The 21949-nt window shown below is 47.6% G+C and overlaps 1 protein-coding gene across 1 annotated transcript in view; it reads right to left on the bottom strand.

The window, feature by feature from the left end:
* Positions 1 to 21949, bottom strand: part of LOC140392259 (uncharacterized) — a 415817-nt gene that overhangs the window by 263979 nt on the left and 129889 nt on the right. Inside the window, exons 13-14 of the mRNA XM_072477576.1 lie at positions 7680 to 7854; positions 7480 to 7577 (exon numbers count right to left, since the gene is read on the bottom strand). Of these exons, the coding sequence (XP_072333677.1) occupies positions 7480 to 7577; positions 7680 to 7854 (273 nt within the window). The remainder of the gene's footprint in view (positions 1 to 7479; positions 7578 to 7679; positions 7855 to 21949) is intronic.

Below are 21949 nucleotides of genomic sequence, written 5' to 3'. Positions count from 1 at the left end.
AGTGAGCCGGGACTTTGAAAACAGCGCGGGAGCTGAGTGAGCCGGGACTTTGAAAACAGCGCGGGAGCTGAGTGAGCCGTGACTTTGAAAACAGCGCGGGAGCTGAGTGAGCCGGGACTTTGAAAACAGCGCGGGAGCTGAGTGAGCCGGGACAGTGAAAACAGCGCGGGAGATTTAAAAAGCGCCGGAGCTGCGAGTCGGAGCGGAGATTTTAAAAGTTCGCGGCCTAGTTTCGGGAGCCGTTCGGAGGAGGAGGAGCAGTCTCTGTCAGGGAGAGAACCTGAGAACATCTAAGCCACTCAGAAGGTAAGAAGGTAAGTAAGTGATTTTTACTCATTTTTACTTTTATACCTTTTTCAAATTGTGTGTGTCGGGGGGAAACTGAAGTGACATCACAGAAAAGCTGTGGCCTGAGTGGCTGGTTGGGAATCTACATTAAATTAAAAAAATTAAGCATTGGTAACTAATTAAACATAATTACTTAATTATAATTTAGAGGGGTATCTAAGCCAGAGATCGGAGAGTACTATATTTAGCTTTCGCATTTCTATTAGAAATCTAGTGCTAGGAAACAGATAGTTAACAGTAACTTTGAAAAATTTTTAAAAATATATATTTTTTAAAAACATTTTTTTAAATTTTAATTAATTGACGCAATGTCAGTTAGAGGGGTGCAGTGCTCTGACTGTGAGATGTGGCAGGTCCGGGAGGCTTCCAGCGTCCCGGATGGCTTCATCTGCAGAAAGTGCACCCAACTGGAGCTCCTCACAGACCGCATGGTTCGGTTGGAGCAGCAATTGGATGCACTTAGGAGCATGCAGGTGGCGGAAAGCGTCATAGATCGCAGTTATGTAAATGTGGTCACACCCAAGGTGCAGGCAGAGAAATGGGTGACCACCAGAAAGGGCAGGCAGTCAGTGCAGGAATCCCCTGTGGTTGTCGCCCTCTCGAACAGGTATACCCCTTTGGATACTGTCGGGGGGGATAGCCTATCAGGGGAAAACAGCAGCAGCCAGAGCAGTGGCACCACGACTGGCTCTGATGTTCAGAAGGGAGGGTCAAAGCGCAGAAGAGTAATAGTAATAGGCGACTCTATAGTCAGGGGCACAGATAGGCACTTCTGTGGACGTGAAAGAGACTCCAGGATGGTATGTTGCCTCCCTGGTGCCAGGGTCCAGGATGTCTCCGAAAGGGTAGAGGGCACCCTGAAGGGGGAGGGCAAACAGGCAGGGGTCGTTGTACATATTGGTACTAACGACATAGGCAGGAAGGGGCATGAGGTACTGCAGCAGGAGTTCAGGGAGCTAGGCAGAAAGTTAAAAGACAGGACCTCGAGGGTTGTAATCTCGGGATTACTCCCTGTGCCACGTGCCAGTGAGGCTAGAAATAGGAAGATAGAGCATAGAACATAGAACAATACAGCGCAGTACAGGCCCTTCGGCCCACGATGTTGCACCGAAACAAAAGCCATCTAACCTACACTATGCCATTATCATCCATATGTTTATCCAATAAACTTTTAAATGCCCTCAATGTTGGCGAGTTCACTACTGTAGCAGGTAGGGCATTCCACGGCCTCACTACTCTTGACAATTGCATTTGTCTTCCTAACTGCCGACTGAACCTGCACGTTAACCTTAAGAGAATCTTGAACAAGGACTCCCAAGTCCCTTTGTGCTTCTGATTTCCTAAGCATTTCCCCAATTAGAAAATAGTCTATGACTCCATTCCTCCTTCCAAAGTGCATAACCTCACACTTTTCCACATTGTATTCCATCTGCCACTTATTTGCCCACTCTGTCCAAGTCCTTCTGCAGCCCCCCTGCTTCCTCAATACTACCTGTCCCCCTACAGATCTTTGTATCATCTGCAAACTTAGCAACAGTGCCTTCAGTTCCTTCTTCCAGATTGTTAGTGTATATTGTCAAAAGTTGTGGTCCCGGCATCGACCCCTGAGGCACACCATTAGTCACCAGCTGCCATCCTGAAAAAGACCCCTTTACACATGGCTAAACAGCTGGTGTAGGAGGGAGGGTTTCCATTATCTGGACCACTGGGAGCTCTTCCGGGGCAGGTGTGACCTATATAAGAAGGACAGGTTGCATCTAAACCGGAGAGGCATAAATATCCTGGCCGTGAGGTTTGCTAGTGTCACACGGGAGGGTTTAAACTAGTATGGCAGGGGGGTGGGCACGGGAGCAATAGGTCAGAAGGTGAGAGTATTGAGGGAGAACTAGGGAATAGGGACAGCGGGGCTCTGAGGCAGAGTAGACAGGGAGAAGTTGCTGAACACAGCGGGTCTGGTGGCCTGAAGTGCATATGTTTTAATGCAAGAGGTATTACGGGTAAGGCAGATGAACTTAGAGCTTGGATTAGTACTTGGAACTATGATGTTGTTGCCATTACAGAGACCTGGTTGAGGGAAGGGCAGGATTGGCAGGAGGACACCTCAGAGGGCAGTGAGGCTATATGGGTAGAGATCAGGAATAAGAAGGGTGCAGTCACAATGTTGGGGGTTTACTACAGGCCTCCCAACAGCCAGCGGGAGATAGAGGAGCAGATAGGTAGACAGATTTTGGAAAAGAGTAAAAACAACAGGGTTGTGGTGATGGGAGACTTCAACTTCCCCAATATTGACTGGGACTCACTTAGTGCCAGGGGCTTAGACGGGGCGGAGTTTGTAAGGAGCATCCAGGAGGGCTTCTTAAAACAATATGTAGACAGTCCAACTAGGGAAGGGGCGGTACTGGACCTGGTATTGGGGAATGAGCCCAGCCAGGTGGTAGATGTTTCAGTAGGGGAGCATTTCGGTAACAGTGACCACAATTCAGTAAGTTTTAAAGTACTGGTGGACAAGGATAAGAGTGGTCCTAGGATGAATGTGCTAAATTGGGGGAAGGCTAATTATAACAATATTAGGCGGGAACTGAAGAACCTAGATTGGGGGCGGATGTTTGAGGGCAAATCAACATCTGACATGTGGGAGGCTTTCAAGTGTCAGTTGAAAGGAATTCAGGACCGGCATGTTCCTGTGAGGAAGAAGGATAAATACGGCAATTTTCGGGAACCTTGGATAACGAGAGATATTGTAGGCCTCGTCAAAAAGAAAAAGGAGGCATTTGTCAGGGCTAAAAGGCTGGGAACAGCCGAAGCCTCTGTGGAATATAAGGAAAGTAGGAAGGAACTTAAGCAAGGAGTCAGGAGGGCTAGAAGGGGTCACGAAAAGTCATTGGCAAATAGGGTTAAGGAAAATCCCAAGGCTTTTTACACGTACATAAAAAGCAAGAGGGTAGCCAGGGAAAGGGTTGGTCCACTGAAGGATAGGCAAGGGAATCTATGTGTGGAGCCAGAGGAAATGGGTGAGGTACTAAATGAATACTTTGCATCAGATAAGGAGGCTGGAGAGGAAATTGCTGAGGCCTTGACAGAAATCTTTGGATCCTCACTGACTTCAGGGGATGTCCTGGAGGACTGGAGAATAGCCAATGTTGTTCCTCTGTTTAAGAAGGGTAGCAAGGATAATCCCGGGAACTACAGGCCGGTGAGCCTTACTTCAGTGGTAGGGAAATTACTGGAGAGAATTCTTGGAGACAGGATCTACTCCCATTTGGAAGCAAATGAACGTATTAGTGAGAGGCAGCACGGTTTTGTGAAGGGAAAGTCGTGTCTCACTAACTTGATAGAGTTTTTCGAGGAGGTCACTAAGATGATTGATGCAGATAGGGCAGTGGATGTTGTCTATATGGACTTCAGTAAGGCCTTTGACAAGGTCCCTCATGGTAGACTAGTACAAAAGATGAAGTCACACGGGATCAGGGGTGAGCTGGCAAGGTGGATACAGAACTGGCTATGTCAAAGAAGGCAGAGAGTAGCAATGGAAGGATGCTTTTCTAATTGGAGGGCTGTGACCAGTGGTGTTCCACAGGGATCAGTGTTGGGACCTTTGCTCTTTGTAGTATATATAAATGATTTGGAGGAAAATGTAACTGGTCTGATTAGTAAGTTTGCAGACGACACAAAGGTTGGTGGAATTGCAGATAGCGATGAGGACTGTCAGAGGATACAGCAGGATTTAGATTGTTTGGAGACTTGGGCGGAGAGATGGCAGATGGAGTTTAATCCGGACAAATGTGAGGTAATGCATTTTGGAAGGTCTAATGCAGGTAGGGAATATACAGTGAATGGTAGAACCCTCAAGAGTATTGAAAGTCAAAGAGGTCTAGGAGTACAGGTCCACAGGTCATTGAAAGGGGCAACGCAGGTGGAGAAGGTAGTCAAGAAGGCATACGGCATGCTTGCCTTCATTGGCCGGGGCATTGAGTATAAGAATTGGCAAGTCATGTTGCAGCTATATAGAACCTTAGTTAGGCCACACTTGGAGTATAGTGTTCAATTCTGGTCGCCACACTACCAGAAGGATGTGGAGGCTTTAGAGAGGGTGCAGAAGAGATTTACCAGAATGTTGCCTGGTATGGAGGGCATTAGCTATGAGGAGCGGTTGAATAAACTCGGTTTGTTCTCACTGGAACAAAGGAAGTTGAGGGGAGACCTGATAGAGGTCTACAAAATTATGAGGTGCATAGACAGAGTGGATAGTCAGAAGCTTTTCCCCAGGGTAGAGGGGTCAATTACTAGGGGGCATAGGTTTACGGTGAGAGGGGCAAGGTTTAGAGTAGATGTACGAGGCAAGGTTTTTATGCAGAGGGTAGTGGGTGCCTGGAACCCGCTGCCGGAGGAGGTGGTGGACGCAGGGACGATAGTGACATTTAAGGGGCATCTTGACAAATACATGAATAGGATGGGAATAGAGGGATACGGACCCAGGAAGTGTCGAAGATTGTAGTTTAGTCGGGCAGCATGGTCGGCACGGGCTTGGAGGACCGAAGGGCCTGTTCCTGTGCTGTACATTTCTTTGTTCTTTGTTGATGCCGAGACAATGCCAAACGGCATGGGATTATAGCAGTATCTGCCAAACGGTGTGTTGAAGGTGCAGAGCCTTCTGCTGGACTCATCCAGCTAGATTTGCCAAAATCCATGTGACATCTCTAACTTGGTGAAAAAACGTGCGTATGCCATCTCACTGGTGAGTTCCTCCCGCTTCGGGATGGGGTAGTGTTCACGCATTATATTCTTATTGAGATCCTTGGGATCAATGCAGATGCACAGGTCTCATGAAGGCTTTCTAACACATAACATCAAGCTGACCCAGTCAGTCGGTTCGGTTACCTTGGGAACGATGCCCTGTTGCTGAAGATCCTTGAGCTGTGCCTTCAGGCGCTCCCTCAGTGGAGCCGGGACCCGGCGTGGTGCATGGACCACTGGCTTGGCATCAGGTCGTAGCAGAATCTAGTATCGATATGGCAGCGTGCCCATCCCGTCGAACACATCCAGATACTGAGCGAGGATGTCGTCAATGCTGGCCTGAAGATCCACATTGGAGGATGTCGTTGTGTAAACCCGCTGCATGAGGTTCAGCTGCTTGCAGGCATGCGCGCCAAGTTGGGATGCCCTGTCTGGCTTGACAATTTCAAAACGTAACCGTGCATGGGTGCTCCGGTTGGAGACGAGTAGATGGCAGGATCCCAGTGCCGTGATGGCATTTCCGTAGTGGTACAAGAGCCTGCGGGCTGCTGGAAGGACCTTGGGGGGGCTTCTTGGTGCGTTTGAAATCTGCCTGTGAGAGGAGGTTGGCAGAAGCACCTGTGTCCAGCTTAAACTGGATGGAGCAGTGGTTGACCTGCATCACCGCACGCCATTCGTCCGCAGAATCCACAGTGAGGATGGATTGAATTTGTGATGAGTTGGATATGGCATATTCACATTTGGTAATGATGCTCACACAGTAGGCGGAGTCCAGGCATTCTTCCTCTGGATCCGTTGTGCTGCCAGGATCAGAATCCTGTAATCGTTGTTGCACACTCTGAACGCGCTGTCATCGGAATTGGGAGCGCTGGCCCCTGACTGGTGGTGCAGACCTGCACAAGGCTGCATAGTGTCCAGGCTTCCCGCAGTTTAAACATCGCCTGCCTCTTGCAGGGCAGTGTTTCTTTAAGTGGGCGTTGCCGTAGTTCGAGCACGTCAGGACGTTGGCGGCCTGACGCTCCGCACGTTGTCGCACATGCGCAGTACGGGTGTCGACCGCTTTGTTATCCCGTTCGCATCGCGCATGCGTGGGGCCCCGGGAAAATCGTGCGAAATGGCCGCTTTCATCAATGCTGAGGCGCTGCATCCGGGAGATGGCCTGCACACTCTCTGCCTCGTGGGAGGCATGTTTCTCATTTTCAGCGATTTGTACTGGGCATGGCGATTTTTGGCATGCTCATGCACTGTGCATGTTTCAATCGCGACTGGCAGGGTCATACGCTGGATTTTCAGTAGCTGCTCTCTCAGAGGATCAGAGTGAACTCCAAAAATGATTTGGTCTCTGATCATGGAGTCAGCAATATCACCAAAGTTGCAGGACAGCGCTAGCAGGCGGAGGTTAGTTAAGAAGGAGTTGAAAGATTCATCTTTACCTTGTCGATGCTGTTTGAACATGTAGGCTCGAAGATTTCATTGGTGTCCACTTCACAGTGACTGTCACATTGTCCAGGATGGTCTGAAACTGGCCTTCAGTGAAGTGAAAAGAGTTGAAGAGTTCGATGGCTTGATCACCCGCTGTTGAGAGGAGAAGCGCGATCTTTCTTACATCAGACGCACCCTCGAGGTCCGAAGCTTCGATGTACTGCAGAAACTTTTGCTTGAATGTCCGCCAGTTGGCACTGAGATTGCCGGAGGTCCTGAGCTGGTGAGGAGCCTGAATCTTCGCCATGGGGCCGGGCTACATTCGCTGGTCGTCACAAACGGACTGAAGTAAACCACCTAGATTAAGCACTCACCTGGTACCATGATGTGTTATGTACTCTGGGATAACAGGCTGCAACTGGATGCAGTTTTAACCAAAAGACACTCCAGACCATGAAGTTAGTTCAATCTGATTTATCGAACCAGTAGCACAGTTAGCACAGTTCTCTATGAGTTCGACTCTCTGCTAACCTAAGTGTGGTTACGCAGTCTGACTGAACCAGACTAGCTCTTAGCCACGTGCTGGGGGTGTGATACTGTAAATACACTCTGACATACTCTGCAGATGTTCATCAGCGGAAAGAGGCGGAGTGTGAGTGTCTCGTGCCTTTTATAGTGAGATACCACCCCTGAGTGTCCTGCCTGCTCATTGGTCATGTCCTGTTCTCTGTGTTCATTAGCTGTCTGTATATCATTATCTGCATGTCTGCATATCATGACAATTATCACCTTGTTTTTTCAAATTAATTTATGGAATGTGGCCGTCGCTGGCTCGGCCAGCATTTATTGCCCAGACCTAGTTGCCCTTGAGCCCTTTAAACATACAGCAAAACTCTAGCTTTGAATGCAAATACAACCTTTCAAATTGGTAGCGAGCAGCCAATAAATTAATTATGATATATGCCCAGTACTTACAAAAAGATTCAGGACAAGTAAATCGTATTCTGTAATCTTCACATTTTCCATCTTTTTGCTCTGCATTCACACAAGCAAATCCAGAAGAAACACTGCACCTGTTTAATTCAGAATAGGGAAGTATGTTAATGTAATTGGTAAAACTATTCTTTGAAATAAGATGACAGTATCAAAATAAGCTGAGAGGAATCATTATTTACTGAGGGATGTTATCTTCGGTATTTAAGGCGGAAATTCCAGTTATTGTCTCCACTTCACAGGTAGTCGGGTTACCGCAGATCTGATCGGGATATTCTTTCCGGAGATTTGCAAGATCTTCATAATCACCATTCACCGATGGGTCATCACGGTCAAACCATTGGGTTTTACAGTTGCCTGAATCATGCAACAAACAAAATCTATGCTTTCAATAGTACTTTTGAAGATGGAATAGAGGTGTGACATAGTGGCATAGCAAAAGTAGAAAAGCTTTAATATTCTATGACTGGAGCTCACCTAGCTAGAAAGAATATAATTACCTCTATCACCTTCACATGTTCCATCTCCGATACTTCGCTTCCTTGACCTTTATATTGCCATTTCTAAGGATAGACTATCCACTAGTATCCATTCCAACCCCACTGATCCCATAGCTACCTCGACTACAGCTCTTTACACCCCACATCCTGTAAGGACTCCATCGCATTCTCCCAGTTCCTTTGCCTCCGTTTCATCTATTCTGGTGATGTCACTTTCCAAAACGATGCTGCTGATGTCTTCATTCTTCCTTAATCGTGGTTTCCCACCATTATAGTCGACAGGGCTCTCAACCGTGTCCAACCTATCTCCCGCACCTCTGCCCTTACCCTCTCTCCTCCCTCCCAGAACCAGGATTGGGTCCCCCTTGTCCTCACTTTTCACCCCACCAGTTCCCACATGCAAACAATCATTCTCCTCCAGTTCTGACAACTCCAGCATGATGTCACGACCAAACACATCTTCTCCTCACTCCCCCTGTCAGCATTCCATATTTCCTCCGGGATACCCTGGTCCTCACCCAAAACCTCACCCTCTTCCTACGGCACCTTCCCATGCAGTCGCAGAAGGTGTAATACCTGCCCCTTTACCTCCTCCCTGCTCACCATCCAAGTGAGGCAGCACTTCATGTGCGCCTCTTGCAATCTGCTCTGTTGCATTTACTGCTCCCAATGCAGCCTACATTGGAGAGACTAAACACAGACTGGGTGACCACTTTGCAGAACACCTTCGGTCTGTCTGCAAACAGGGCCCAGACCTTCCCATTGCTTACTATTTCAACTCACTGTCCTGCTCTCATGTCCACATGTCCGTCCTTGGCCTGCTGAATTCTTCCAGAGAAGCCCAACATAAAATGGAGAAACAGCACCTCATCTTCCGATTAGCATTAACCTAGATACCAAAATTGGTGAGTACACTCTGCCAATCAACCCAAAGTTCGCTACACTAGCATTTGGGAAATGTGCCAAAATTGGGAGTGCTGGCACAAGACTTGTGGGAGTAGACTGACATAGTCTTGGTCAGTGAATCATACACTACAGCCAATGTCTTAGAATACCCCATCACCATTCCTGGATATATTAATACAATTGGGAGGAAGTGGCCCTGGTCGTCCTCAATATCGTCTGCAAACTTCATGAAATCTCAAGGTATCAAAATCAAACATGGGCTGGGAAACCTCTGGATGACCGCTGCCCATTTCAGCTAATGAATCAGGACTCCTCTATGTTGAACGGCATTCTGAGTAAGCACAGAATATAATCAAGATGGGGGATTTCAATGGCCATAGCTACTGTACCTCAGGGGCAGCATCACTGACTGCATCCTGAACAATATACCTGACTAATACCTGGCAGATTGTGCACATGGCAAGTGTGAGAGAACCAAGGCAAGAGAGAAACTTATTTCACTTCACCTAGTCATGTGAGAGTACCTTTAAGAAATGTGTGTTTATAAATGGGTGTGTATATAAATATCTGAAATGAGAGTACCTTTAAGAAATGGGTGTTTATTACTGCAGTGATGTCAGAGTGTGGGTGGAGCTGGGCTGTCTGTCAGCTTTTTACTTTTGCTTCAGGCTTTTTACTGCAGGACGGGTTTGGTTTCATTTTAGTTTTGGAGAAGCTGAAATCACAGCAGGATGGGTATGAATCTTTGCAAGCTTATGAATGTTCATTTGGGATTTTCAAAGTGGTAACTGTGGTGTTGGGTGCTCTGAGGTACAGACGAACCAACACGGTTGCGATTGGTACAACGCAGTTTTATTCCAACTAGTTATTTACACATCTGACTTGGTACTCAGCACGTGGTGACTGTATGAGTGTCTTGTTAATGTGGTCCTGGCCTTGTCCTGTCTCCAGATGGACTGGCCAGCAGGTGTCGTGTTTCTTGTCTTATACTGTGTCTGCTCTTGTCTGTGATTGGCTGTCGTGTTATGTGTGCTAATTGGTCTGTTGGTCTGTCTATCATGATGTGTGTGTTGTGATGTGTGTTTGAATATCATGACATCCCCCTTTTTTACAAGATTATATGCCTACGTGGTTATAAATATAAATGTGTCCTGAGTGCAGCTAAAGGTGTGTGTGCGTGATATTTACAGCATGTACATGTGGCGTAACTATATACAAGGGGCAATGACAGGTGTGACATGCTAACGAGGTTGTACCATAACAAAAGAAGAAGAACGTTGAAATTTGGACCGATCAAACGAGGCCTGGTACGATAAAACAGTGACATGTTACAATACAGTAGTTGCTAAAATGTGACGTGTGAACAGTCTCATAAGTCCAGTCTAGTAGGTGGGCGACGAATTCGGGTTGACCGCCTCAAGGGTGGGTCGAGAACCACCGGCTGTGGTGCGAGCCTGGCCATGGGCGGCGACAGAAGGGGCATGGTATATGGCAGCTCCACGAAGTCGCTATCAGGAACCTGTGGAGGACACGGCGTCTGTGTATGGTTCCGTTGCGGGCGTGGAAGTAGGCGAAGGGCTTGGCGATTGCGCCTATGCACGGATCCATCCGGCATGCGTACCAGGAACGAGCGGGGAGCCACGCGTCGGAGAACTTCGGTAGGTGCTGACCAGCCACCGTCTGGTAGGCGAATGCGGACGTTGTCTCCAGGGGCCAGGGAGGAAAGATCAGTTGCCCTTGTGTCGTACGATCTCTTCTGGCGATCGCGCTGCAGTTGCATCCTATGCAGTACCGGAGCATGGTCTATTGTTGGTGCCAGAATGGAAGGCACAGTGGTTCTGAGGGCGCGACCCATCAACAGCTGTGCTGGATAGCGACCCGTGGCTAGTGGGGCCGAGCGATAGGCCAGCAGGGCGAGGTAGAAGTCCAATCCGGCAGCAGCAACCTTGCAGAGGAGCCGCTTGGCAATGTGAACGCCCTTCTCCGCCTTTCCATTGGACTGGGGATGCAGAGGGCTGGACGTCACGTGTGTGAAGCCATACGAGGCCGCAATGGACGACCATTCATGGCTGGCAAAACAGGGCCCATTGTCCGACATGACAGTCATCGGAATGCCGTGGCGAACAAAGGTGTCTTTGCAGGCCCTGATGACAGCAGACGACGTGAGATCGCGCAGGCGTATGACTTCTGGGTAATTGGAGAAGTAGTCCACTATGATAACATAGTCCATGCCAAGCGCGTGAAATAGGTCGACACCCACCTTCGCCCAGGGGGACGTCACCAGCTCATGGGGCAGAAGCGTCTCAGAAGGTTGCGCCGGCTGAAACCTTTGGCAGGTTGTACAGTTGATCACCATGTTGGCAATATCGTCACTGATGCCCGGCCAGTATACCGCCTCTCGGGCCCTCTGTCTGCACTTCTCGACCCCCAAGTGGCCTTCGTGTATTTGATCGAGAACCAGCTGGCGCATACTGTGCGGAATCACAATCCGGTCCAGCTTCAGAAGGATCCCATCAATGATGGCTAGGTCGTCTCGTACATTATAGAACTGCGGGCACTGCCCTTTGAGCCATCCTCCCGTCATGTGGCGCATCACTCGCTATAAAAGGGGGTCGGCCGCTGTCTCTCGGCGGATGCGGGCCAGACTGGAGTCGTCAGCCGGCAGATTTGCCGCTGTCAAGGCCACCTGTGCCTCGACCTGACATACGAACCCCTCCGCATCTGGCGGCGTGCTTACTGCTCTGTATAGGGCATCCGTCACGATGAGGTCCTTCCCTGGAGTGTAGACCAGTTGGAAGTCGTCAGTTTGCGTTTGAGCTCCTCCCATTCCAGCTGGTGTGTGTGTTGCCACTGGAACTCTGTAGATTTTTTGACGAGGTGGCGCAGAGTCGTTGTGTGGGAGGCAAGGTTGGGAATGAATTTCCCTCGGAAGTTGACCATGCCAAGGAAGCTTAGGACAGCCTTCTTGTCGGCCGGCTGCGGCATGGCTGTGATGGTGCTCACCTTGTCTGCATCCGGACGGACCCCTGACCGGGAGATATGGTCCCCCAGGAACTTCAATTCGGTCTGGCCAACGGCGCACTTGGCTCGGTTGAGGCGCAGGCCGTTTTCCCGTACGCGGGCAAAATCACGTTGGAGACGATGTCTGTGCTCCTGCGTTGTGGTGGACCAGATGATGACATCGTCCACATATACGCGCACCCCTTCAATGCCTTCCATCATCTGCTCCATGATTCTGTGGAAGACCTCGGATGCCGAGATGATGCCAAATGGCATCCGGTTGTAGCAGAATCTGCCAAAAGGGGTGTTGAAGGTACATAGCTTTCGGCTGGACGGGTCCAGTTGGATCTGCCAAAATCCTTTAGAAGCATCCAGTTTCGAGAATATCTTTGCTTGGGCCATTTCACTGGTGATCTCCTCCCGTTTGGGTATGGGATAATGTTCCCGCATAATGTTATTATTGAGGTCTTTGGGGTCTATACAGATGCGGAGCTCGCCAGAGGGCTTCTTGACACACACCATGGAGCTGACCCATGGCGTGGGCTCCGTGACCCTGGATAGGACCCCTTGGTCCTGGAGATCCTGCAGCTGCAGCTTGAGGCGGTCTTTAAGTGGCGCAGGAACCGTGCGAGGTGCGTGAACGACCGGGATGGCGTCCGGTTTGAGGCGAATTCGGCAGGTGTATGGCAGTGTTCCCATGCCTTCGAATGCCTCCTGGTTGTAGGCGAGGAGCGATTGGAGCTGTGCGTTGAACTCTGCATCCGGGAAGTCAGATGTGCCGTCTGGAGAGAGAGAGAGAATTTGTTGCACAAGGTGGAGAGCCTTACATGCCTGTGCGCCCAGCAGGGATTCCTTTGATGAGCCAACTATCTCGAACGAGAGTGTGGCCGTGTGTGTTTTGTGTGTCACCTGGAGCTGGCAGGATCCCATGGCCGGGATAACGTTCCCGTTGTAGTCGACCATCTTGCACCGGGATGGCTGGATTGGTGGTCTAACCTTCATAGCATAGAATGCTGACCATGCTATGAGGTTGGCGGAGGCGCCAGTGTCCAGGCGGTAAGTGATCGGCGATCGGTTGACCGTCAGGGTGGCACTCCATTCATCGGCCGGATTGATGGTGTTGACCCGGTTCACATCAATGACCGCCACCCGGAAGGCGTCTTGGTCATCTGTGTCGTCGGTTTGGATGTCGTGATGTGGAGGCTGGATGGTCCGCACGTGTCTGCGAGGTTGTCGGAGATGTGGAAGATCCACAGGTTGAGCCGCTCGAAAGTAGGCAGCGTAGTGGCCCATCTTGCCACAGCGTAGGCATTGTCGGGTTTTTGCAGGACATTGCCCTTTTAAATGTGCAGCTCCACAGTTGCCACACGTCATGGCGTTCGTTACGCCACTGCGCATGCGCAGTTCGGTCTTGCATAGGTGGCGCCTGCGCAGCACGTCCCTCAGTGTTGCCGTAAGTTTTGGCGCGCACAAACGCGGGAGGCCTCAAAAAGCGCGCAAAACGGCCACCCTCGTCCGGGCCGCGGGCCGGGAGAAACTCGATTGCCTGGATGCTTTCGGCCTCGTGGGCGGCCTGGCTTGCCGATTCGATAGCTTGGGACCCCTTCCGTGCCGATTCGGTCGCCTGAAATTGGGCGTAACGACCGGTCGCATTTTCATGCAGGACACAGGCTTCAACTGCAGATGCTAAGGTCAGGCCTTTAATTTTTAGAAGCTGCTGGCGTAGGCCACTGGAGGCAACGGCAAAAACGATCTGGTCCCGGATCATGGACTCTGAGGTGGTGCCGTAACCACAGGACTGCGCGAGTATGCGGAGGTGCGTCAGGAATGACTGAAAGAGCTCATCCTTACCTTGTAGGCGCTGCTGAAAGATATACCTCTCAAAGCTTTCATTGACCTCAACGTTGAAGTGCTGGTCGAGCTTGAGGAGGACCATGTCATATTTAGATTTGTTCTCGCCTTCCGCGAACACCAAGGCGTTGTATACATCGATGGCGTGCTGACCTGCGGTAGTGAGGAGCATGGCAATCTTTGTTTCGTCCGAGGCGCCCTGTTTTTCGTTGGCTCGCATGAACAGTTCGAATCGCTGCTTGAAGAGCTTCCAATTGGTGCCCAGGTTCCCAGCGACTTGCAACGGCTGCGGTTTGTTGTGGGTGTCCATGGCTCAGGATGGCAGATTTGCCGGTAAATATCGATTCACTCACTGGTACCATGTGGCGTTGGGTGCTCTGAGGTACAGACGAACCAACACGGTTGAGATTGGTACAACGCAGTTTTATTCCAACTAGTTATTTACACATCTGACTTGGTACTCAGCACGTTGTGACTGTGTGAGTGTCTTGTTAATGAGGTCCTGGCCTTGTCCTGTCTCCAGATGGACTGGCCAGCAGGTGTCGTGTTTCTTGTCTTATACTGTGTCTGCTCTTGTCTGTGATTGGCTGTCGTGTTATGTGTGCTAATTGGTCTGTTGGTCTGTCTATCATGATGTGTGTGTTGTGAAGTGTGTTTGAATATCATGACAGTAACTGCTCTCAATAGTGTTATGGGCGAGGTGTTTTCAGAACCCCAAAATGTATCATGGAGTTCAACCAACCTCACCCTTTAATGGATTGTTGCTTTTGAAGCACATGGCGTGCTTCCCAGGTGTGGTATTACAATTATGGACACGTGGTTTTTAACACATAACAATGTTTATTCCATGAACTCAAATTAACCTATTAAATAAACATTGGATCTCTTAACACCCCTTACTTCAAAGATAACCCCGAACATAATACAACACTAAATAATCCCTCAGTTATCCCTTTCAACATCCATGAGACTTAACACCTTTAAACAGAAACACATCAGGTTAAAGGCTTTACTATTATGAGTTTAAATCACCCAAATGATCCAGAGAGTCTTTCATGGCAGAGATCACAGCAGATCCAGCTCACTGCAAAACACAGACACACACCCAAGCTCTTTTCCTTAAAACTGAAACTTCAAAATGGCTGAACTGAGCTCAGCTCCACCCACTCTCTGACATCACTGTTTTCTTAAAGGTACATTGCTTAAATATCCATTTCTTAAAGGTACTCTCACATGACAATAGTGAATTTACACCCGATCTTTGTGTTAAAGGGGTATTTTGTCTTCTGAATGTTGTTTGGGAATTTATTAAGGATTACTTAGTGTTGTATTCTTTGGGGGTTGAATTTGAATTGATGGTTGATAAGATGTTCACTGTATGTTTTAGAAAGGTTAACTTGATTTCATAGAATAAACATTGTTTTGCTTTAAAAAATACTTTTCGATTTCTGCTGTACCACACCTGTAGAGTGGGCCGTGTGCTCCCCATACCACAACCTAGTAAAAGTTGTGGGTCAGATGAACTCCATGATACACTTTGGGGTTCTCCATGCCCTGGCCCATAACAACATTCCTCAGTTAATCAGTAACAGGAGAATCTGTCCATGAATTATTGGTAGGGGTGACCACTGCAAAACCTTGTGGGGACACTGAGGGATCCCCCCATCATGTTCTGTGGCACTACAGTGCTCAGTACCATTCATGATTCCTCCGAATCTGAAGCAGTCCATGCCCGCATGCAATAAGACCCAAAAAACATTCAGGCCTGGGCTGATAAATGACAAGTAACATTCATGCTGCCAGGTAATAAACATCTCGAACAAAAGAGATCCATTCAAGTCCTCTAGACATACAGCAACATCAGCATTTCTGAATCTCCAACCATCAATATCCAGGGGGCAGTCACTATTGATCAGAAACTGAACTGGACCAACCATGTAAATACCATAGCTACACGAAAAGATCAGATGTTAGAAATTCCTCCATCTGCAAGGCACAAATCAAGACTGATGGAATAGTCTGAAGATGGATGACTGATTGATGAGTACAGCTCCATCAACACCCAAGGGCTCAGCACCATCCTAGACAAAGCAGCATGCTTGATCAGAACCCCGTCCACGAACTTAAAAATTCACTCTGCTCCAGTTTTGCACTGTAGCGGGCAGCACGGTGGCACAGTGGGTTAACCCTGCAGCTTCACGGTGCCGAGATCCCAGGTTCGATCCCGGCTCTGGGTCCCTGTTCGTGTGGAGTTTGCACATTCTCCCCATGTTTGCGTGGGTTTTGCCCCCACAACTCAAAGATGTGCAGGGTAGGTGGATTGGCCACACTAAATTGCCCCTTAATTCGAAAAAATTAATTGGGTGCATTAAATTTTTTTTTTTAAAATGTTTTAAAAAGTTTTGCACTGTAGCATCTCCCAATCCCGCAACCTCTACACCTAACATGACGAGGGCAGCAGGCACATGGAACATCACCATCTGCAAAATACTCTCCAAGCCATACACCAAACTGACTTGGAAATATATTGCTGTTTCTTCACTGTTAATAGGTCAAAAACTTGGAACTGCCTTCCGGACAGCACTGTGGCTATACCTACACCACATGGACTGCAGTGGTGCCAGATGGTCCACCATCAGCCTTTCAAAGGCAATTAGGGATGAGGCAACAATTTCTAATCATGTTACTAGTGATTCTTACAATCTTTGAAAGATTACAAAGAAGATCCACTTGCTAAGTGGGATAGATCCAACAGAGAACTAGCAACTCAAACTGGGTCACCATGAGGTGCTGTGAGCCATGAGCAGCAGCAAAAGTGTATAACTAGAATCTAACCTCATGGCTCCGCTTATTCCTCTACCATTGCCATCAAGATAAGCGATCAACTCTGATTCCATGAGGAGCGCAGTGGACCATGCCAGGAGCCGCACCAATCATACGTAAAAATAAGATGCCAACCTGGTGAAGCTCAAAATGGGGCTACATGTGTACCAAATAGTGTAAGCAGTATGCAATTGAGTAACCACAGCCAACAATCAGGTTACAATGCCACAGTTCTGCCACATCTATTCATGAATGATGGTGACAATTAAACATGTCCAGAGGAGAAGGTTCCACAAACATCTCAATGATAGTGGAACCTTGTTCCTCAGTGCAAAAGACAAGGCTGAAATATTTCCAACCATTACATATGCTTACCAATATCCTGTCTGGGGGATTTGCTCGAGTCACTCGGGAGGATTAAAACTGGTATGGTAAAGGGGTGGGAACCAGAGTGTTAGCTTAGGTGGTGTAATAACTGAAGGGGAAATGGAGAACAAAAGTAAGAGAACAACAACATCACCCTGTCTGCTCAAACGCAGTCAGCTGAAGTGTATTTGTTTCAATGCCTGAAGCATAGCAGGTAAGGCAGATAACTTAGAGCACCGATTAGTACTTGGAATTATGATGTTGTGGCTATCACAGAAACGTGGTTAAAGGAAGGGCAGGATTGGAGTTGAACTTTGGAAGATAGAGATGCTTCAGGACAGGTAGAGGGGGATGTAAAAGGGGTGGGGGAGTAACATTACTGGTGAAGGAAAATATTACAGCCGTACTGCGGGAGGACACCTTGGAGGGCTCATACAATGAGGCAATTTGGATCGAGCTCAGAAACAGGAAGGGAGCAATCACAATGTTGGGGCTTTATTACAGGCCCCCCAACTGCCAGCGGGAGATAGAGGTTAAACAATGTTACCAGTAGACCCAAAGAAAGGGAATTCATTGAATGTTTACAGGAGGGCTTTTTGGAACAGCTTGTGATGGAGCCCACGAGGGAACAGGCCATTCTGGACTTAGTGTTATGTAATGAGCCAGACTTGATTAAAGATCTTAAAGTAAGGGAGCACTTAGGAGGCAGTGATCATAATATGGTAGAATTCAGTCTGCAATTTGAAAGAAAGAAGGTAAACTCAGATGTAAAGGTGTTACAGTTAAATAAAGGTAACTACAGGGGCATGAGGGAGGAACTGACGAAAATCGACTGGAAGCAGAGCCTCGTGGGAAAGACAGTAGAACAGCAATGGCAGGAGTTTCTGGGAGTAATTGAGGACACAGTACAGAGGTTCATCCCAAAGAAAAGAAAGGTTATCAGAGGGGGGATTAGGCAGCCATGGCTGACAAAGGAAGTTAGGGAATGCATCAAAGCAAAAGAGAAAGCCTATAATGTGGCAAAGAGTAGTGGGAAGTCAGAAGATTGGGAAGGCTACAAAAACAAACAGAGGATAACAAAGAGAGAAATAAGGAAAGAGAGGATCAAATATGAAGGTAGGCTAGCCAGTAACATTAGGAATGATAGTAAAAGTGTCTTTAAATACATTAAAAACAAACGGGAGGCAAAAGTTGACATTGGGCCGCTCCAAAATGACGCTGGTAATCTAGTGATGGGAGACAAGGAAATAGCTGAGGAACTAAATAAGTACTTTGCATCAGTCTTCACAGTAGAAGACATGAGTAATATCCCAACAATTCAGGAGAGTCAGGGGGCAGAGTTGAATATGGTAGCCATCACAAAGGAGAAAGTGCTAGAGAAACTAAGAGGTCTAAAAATTGATAAATCTCCAGGCCCAGATGGGCTACATCCTAGCGTTCTAAAGGAGATAGCTGAAGAAATAGTGGACGTGTTAGTTATGATCTTTCAAAAGTCACTGGAGTCAGGGAATGTCCCAGAGGATTGGAAAATCGCTGTTGTAACCCCCCTGTTCAAGACGGGAACAAGGAAATAGATGGAAAAATATAGGCCAATTAGCCTAACCTCGGTTGTTGGCAGGATTCTAGAATCCATTGTTAAGGATGAGATTTCTAAATTCTTGGAAGTGCAGGGTCGGATTGGGACAAGTCAGCATGGATTTAGTAAGGGGAGGTCGTGCCTGACAAACCTGTTAGAGTTCTTTGAAGAGATAACAAATAGGTTAGACCAAGGAGAGCCAATGGATGTTATCTATCTTGACTTCCAAAAGGCCTTTGATAAGGTGCCTCACGGGAGACTGCTGAGTAAAATAAGGGCCCATGGTATTCGAGGCAAGGTACTAACATGGATTGACGATTGGCTGCCAGGCAGAAGGCAGAGAGTTGGGATAAAAGGTTATTTTTCGGAATGGCAACCGGTGACGAGTGGTGTCCCGCAGGGTTCAGTGTTGGGGCCACAGCTGTTCTCTTTATATATTAACGATCTAGATGACGGGACTGGGGGCATTCTGGCTAGGTTTGCCGATGATACAAAGATAGGTGGAGGGGCAGGTAGTATGGAGGAGGTGGGGAGGCTGCAGAAAGATTTAGACAGTTTAGGAGAGTGGTCCAAGAAATGGCTGATGAAATTTCACATGGGCAAGCGCGAGGTCTTGCACTTTGGAAAAAAGAATAGAGGCATGGACTATTTTCTAAATGGTGACAAAATTCATAATGCCGAAGTGCAAAGGGACTTGGGAGTCCTAGTCCAGGATTCTCTAAAGGTAAACTTGCAGGTTGAGTCCGTAATTAAGAAAGCAAATGCAATGTTGTCATTTATCTCAAGAGGCTTGGAATATAAAAGCAGGGATGTGCTTCTGAAGCTTTATAAAGCATTAGTTAGGCCCCATTTAGAATACTGTGAGCAATTTTGGGCCCCACACCTCAGGAAGGACATACTGGCACTGGAGCGGGTCCAGCGGAGAATCACACGGATGATCCCAGGAATGGTAGGCCTAACATACGATGCATGTCTGAGGATCCTGGGATTATATTGATTGGAGTTTAGGAGGTTGAGGGGAGATCTAATAGAAACTTACAAGATAATGAATGGCTTAGATAGGGTGGACGTAGGGAAGTTGTTTCCATTAGCAGGGGAGACTAGGACCCGGGGGCACAGCCTTAGAATAAAAGGGAGTCACTTTAGAACAGAGATGAGGAGACATTTCTTCAGCTAGAGAGTGGTGGGTCTGTGGAATTCATTGCCACAGAGGGCGGTGGAGGCCGAGACGTTGAGTGTCTTTAAGACAGAAGTTGATAAATTCTTGATTTCTCGAGGAATTAAGGGTTATGGAGAGAGAGCGGGTAATGGAGTTGAAATCAGCCATGATTGAATGGTGGAGTGGACTCGATGGGCCGAATGGCCTTACTTCCGCTCCTATGTCTTATGGTCTAAGATAGATAGAGATGTTTTGGATAGGTGCAAAAGTAACAGGGTTATTGTGGTAGGGAATTTTAACTTCCCCTGTATTGACTGGGACTCACTTAGTGCTCGGGGCTTGGATGGGGCAGAGTTTGTAAGATGTATCCAGGAAGGCATTTTGATCCAATATGTAGATAGTTCAACCAGGGAAGGGGCAGTACTGGACCTGGTATTGGGGAATGAGCCTGGACAGGTGGTTGAGGTTTCAGTAGGGGAACATTTTGGGAGTAGCGACCACATTTCCGTATGTTTTAGGATACTTTTGGATAGGGATGAGAGTGACCCTCGCGTTAAGGTGCTAAACTGGGGAAAGGCAAATTACGATAACATTAGACAGGAATTGAAGAATTTGGATTGGGTGTGGCTGTTGGAGGGTAAATCAACATCGGACATATGGGAGTCTTTCAAGCAACATTGATTAGGATTCAGGAAAGTCACTGACCTTAGAGAACGAAGAATAAGTATGGGAAATCTAGGGAGCCTTGGATAACGGGATATTGTGAACGCCATAAAAAAGAAAAATGAAGCTTTTGTATGGTCTAGAAGGGTGGGGACAGTCAAAACCTTTGAGGAGTATAAAAAAGTAGAAAGGCACTTGAGCGTCAAATTAGGTGGGCTTGGAAGGGTCATGAAACGTCCTTGGCAAGGGGCATAGGTTTAAGGTCCATGGGGTAAAGTTTAGAGAATGTGTGCAAGGCAGGTTTTTGACACAGAGGGTGGTGAGGGCCTGGAACACACTGCCAGGGGAGGTTGTGGAAGCAGATGTATTAATGCCGTTCAAAAGGCATCTCGACAAATACATGGATAGGATGGGTATAGAGGGATATGGCACTAGGAGGTGCTGAGGCTTTTGGCCAAGGGTGATATCCTGACCAGTACAGTCTTGGAGGGCCGACGAGCCTGGTCCTGTGATGTATTGTTCTTTTTTTTATTACATAAGATTATATTGGATATACAGCATAGACAAATCCATTCGACCCAAACAGTCCATGCTGTTAATGCTCCACCTGAACCTTCTCCCATCTTTTCTAATCTAAATTTACAATTGTAATCCTCTATTCCCTCCTCCCTCATCTGTCGATCTAGTTTCCTCTTAAATGTATCTATACTATTCAATCATTCAAATAAGAGCATATTTTCATTGCTCATTGGGTTGAGATGTTTTTTCTGAATTCCCCATTGGATTTCTTGGTAACTAGCTCTTCCCCACAAATATAAATATTCTCCACTAAAAATTGTTATAATTTTGAAGACCTACTTAGGTCACTCTTCAAGCTATCTTTTCCAAGAGAGCAGAGATGCAGCCTGTCAATCCTTTCCTGATATGTATACCCACACATTTCCGGGTTATCATCCTTGTAAATCTTAAATGCAGCCTTTCCAACGCCTCTATATCCCGATTGTAATCTGGCAACCAGAATTGCAAACTGTACTGCAAACCATCTTCAGCTTGATGGGTTGAGTAGATGAACCATCTCGGTCTCTTCTTCCCAAATCACAGATGCTAGTCTTCAGCCAATTCGATTCACTCCACATGATATCAAAAAACAGCGGAAGGTACTAGATATCTCAATGTGTATGGATGCTGACAACATTCCGGCAATAGTACTGAAGACCTATGCCCCAGAACAAGCTGAGTCCCTCGCCAAGTACAGCTACATCACAACCCAACAATATGGAAAATTGTACGGGTATGTCCTGACCATATAAAGCAGGAAAATCCAATCTGGCCAATTACTGCCCCAGCAGTCTACTGACAATCATCAGCAAAGTGATGGAAGATACTGCTGACAGTGTAATCAAGCAATGTTTGCTCAATAATGACCTTCTCACCGATGCTCAGTTTGGGTTCCGACAGGACCACTTGGCTCCTGACTGTATTAGAGACTTGGTCCAAACATGGACAAAATAACAATCGAAGAAGTGAGGTGTGAGTAGCTGCCTTTAACATCAAGGCAGCATATGACATCAAAGAACCCTGGCAAAATTGAAGACAATGTAAATTAGG

The sequence above is a fragment of the Scyliorhinus torazame genome, chromosome 16, assembly GCF_047496885.1.
Source record: "Scyliorhinus torazame isolate Kashiwa2021f chromosome 16, sScyTor2.1, whole genome shotgun sequence".
Lineage (NCBI taxonomy): Eukaryota > Metazoa > Chordata > Chondrichthyes > Carcharhiniformes > Scyliorhinidae > Scyliorhinus > Scyliorhinus torazame.
This window is presented reverse-complemented; position numbering and strand designations above follow the sequence as displayed.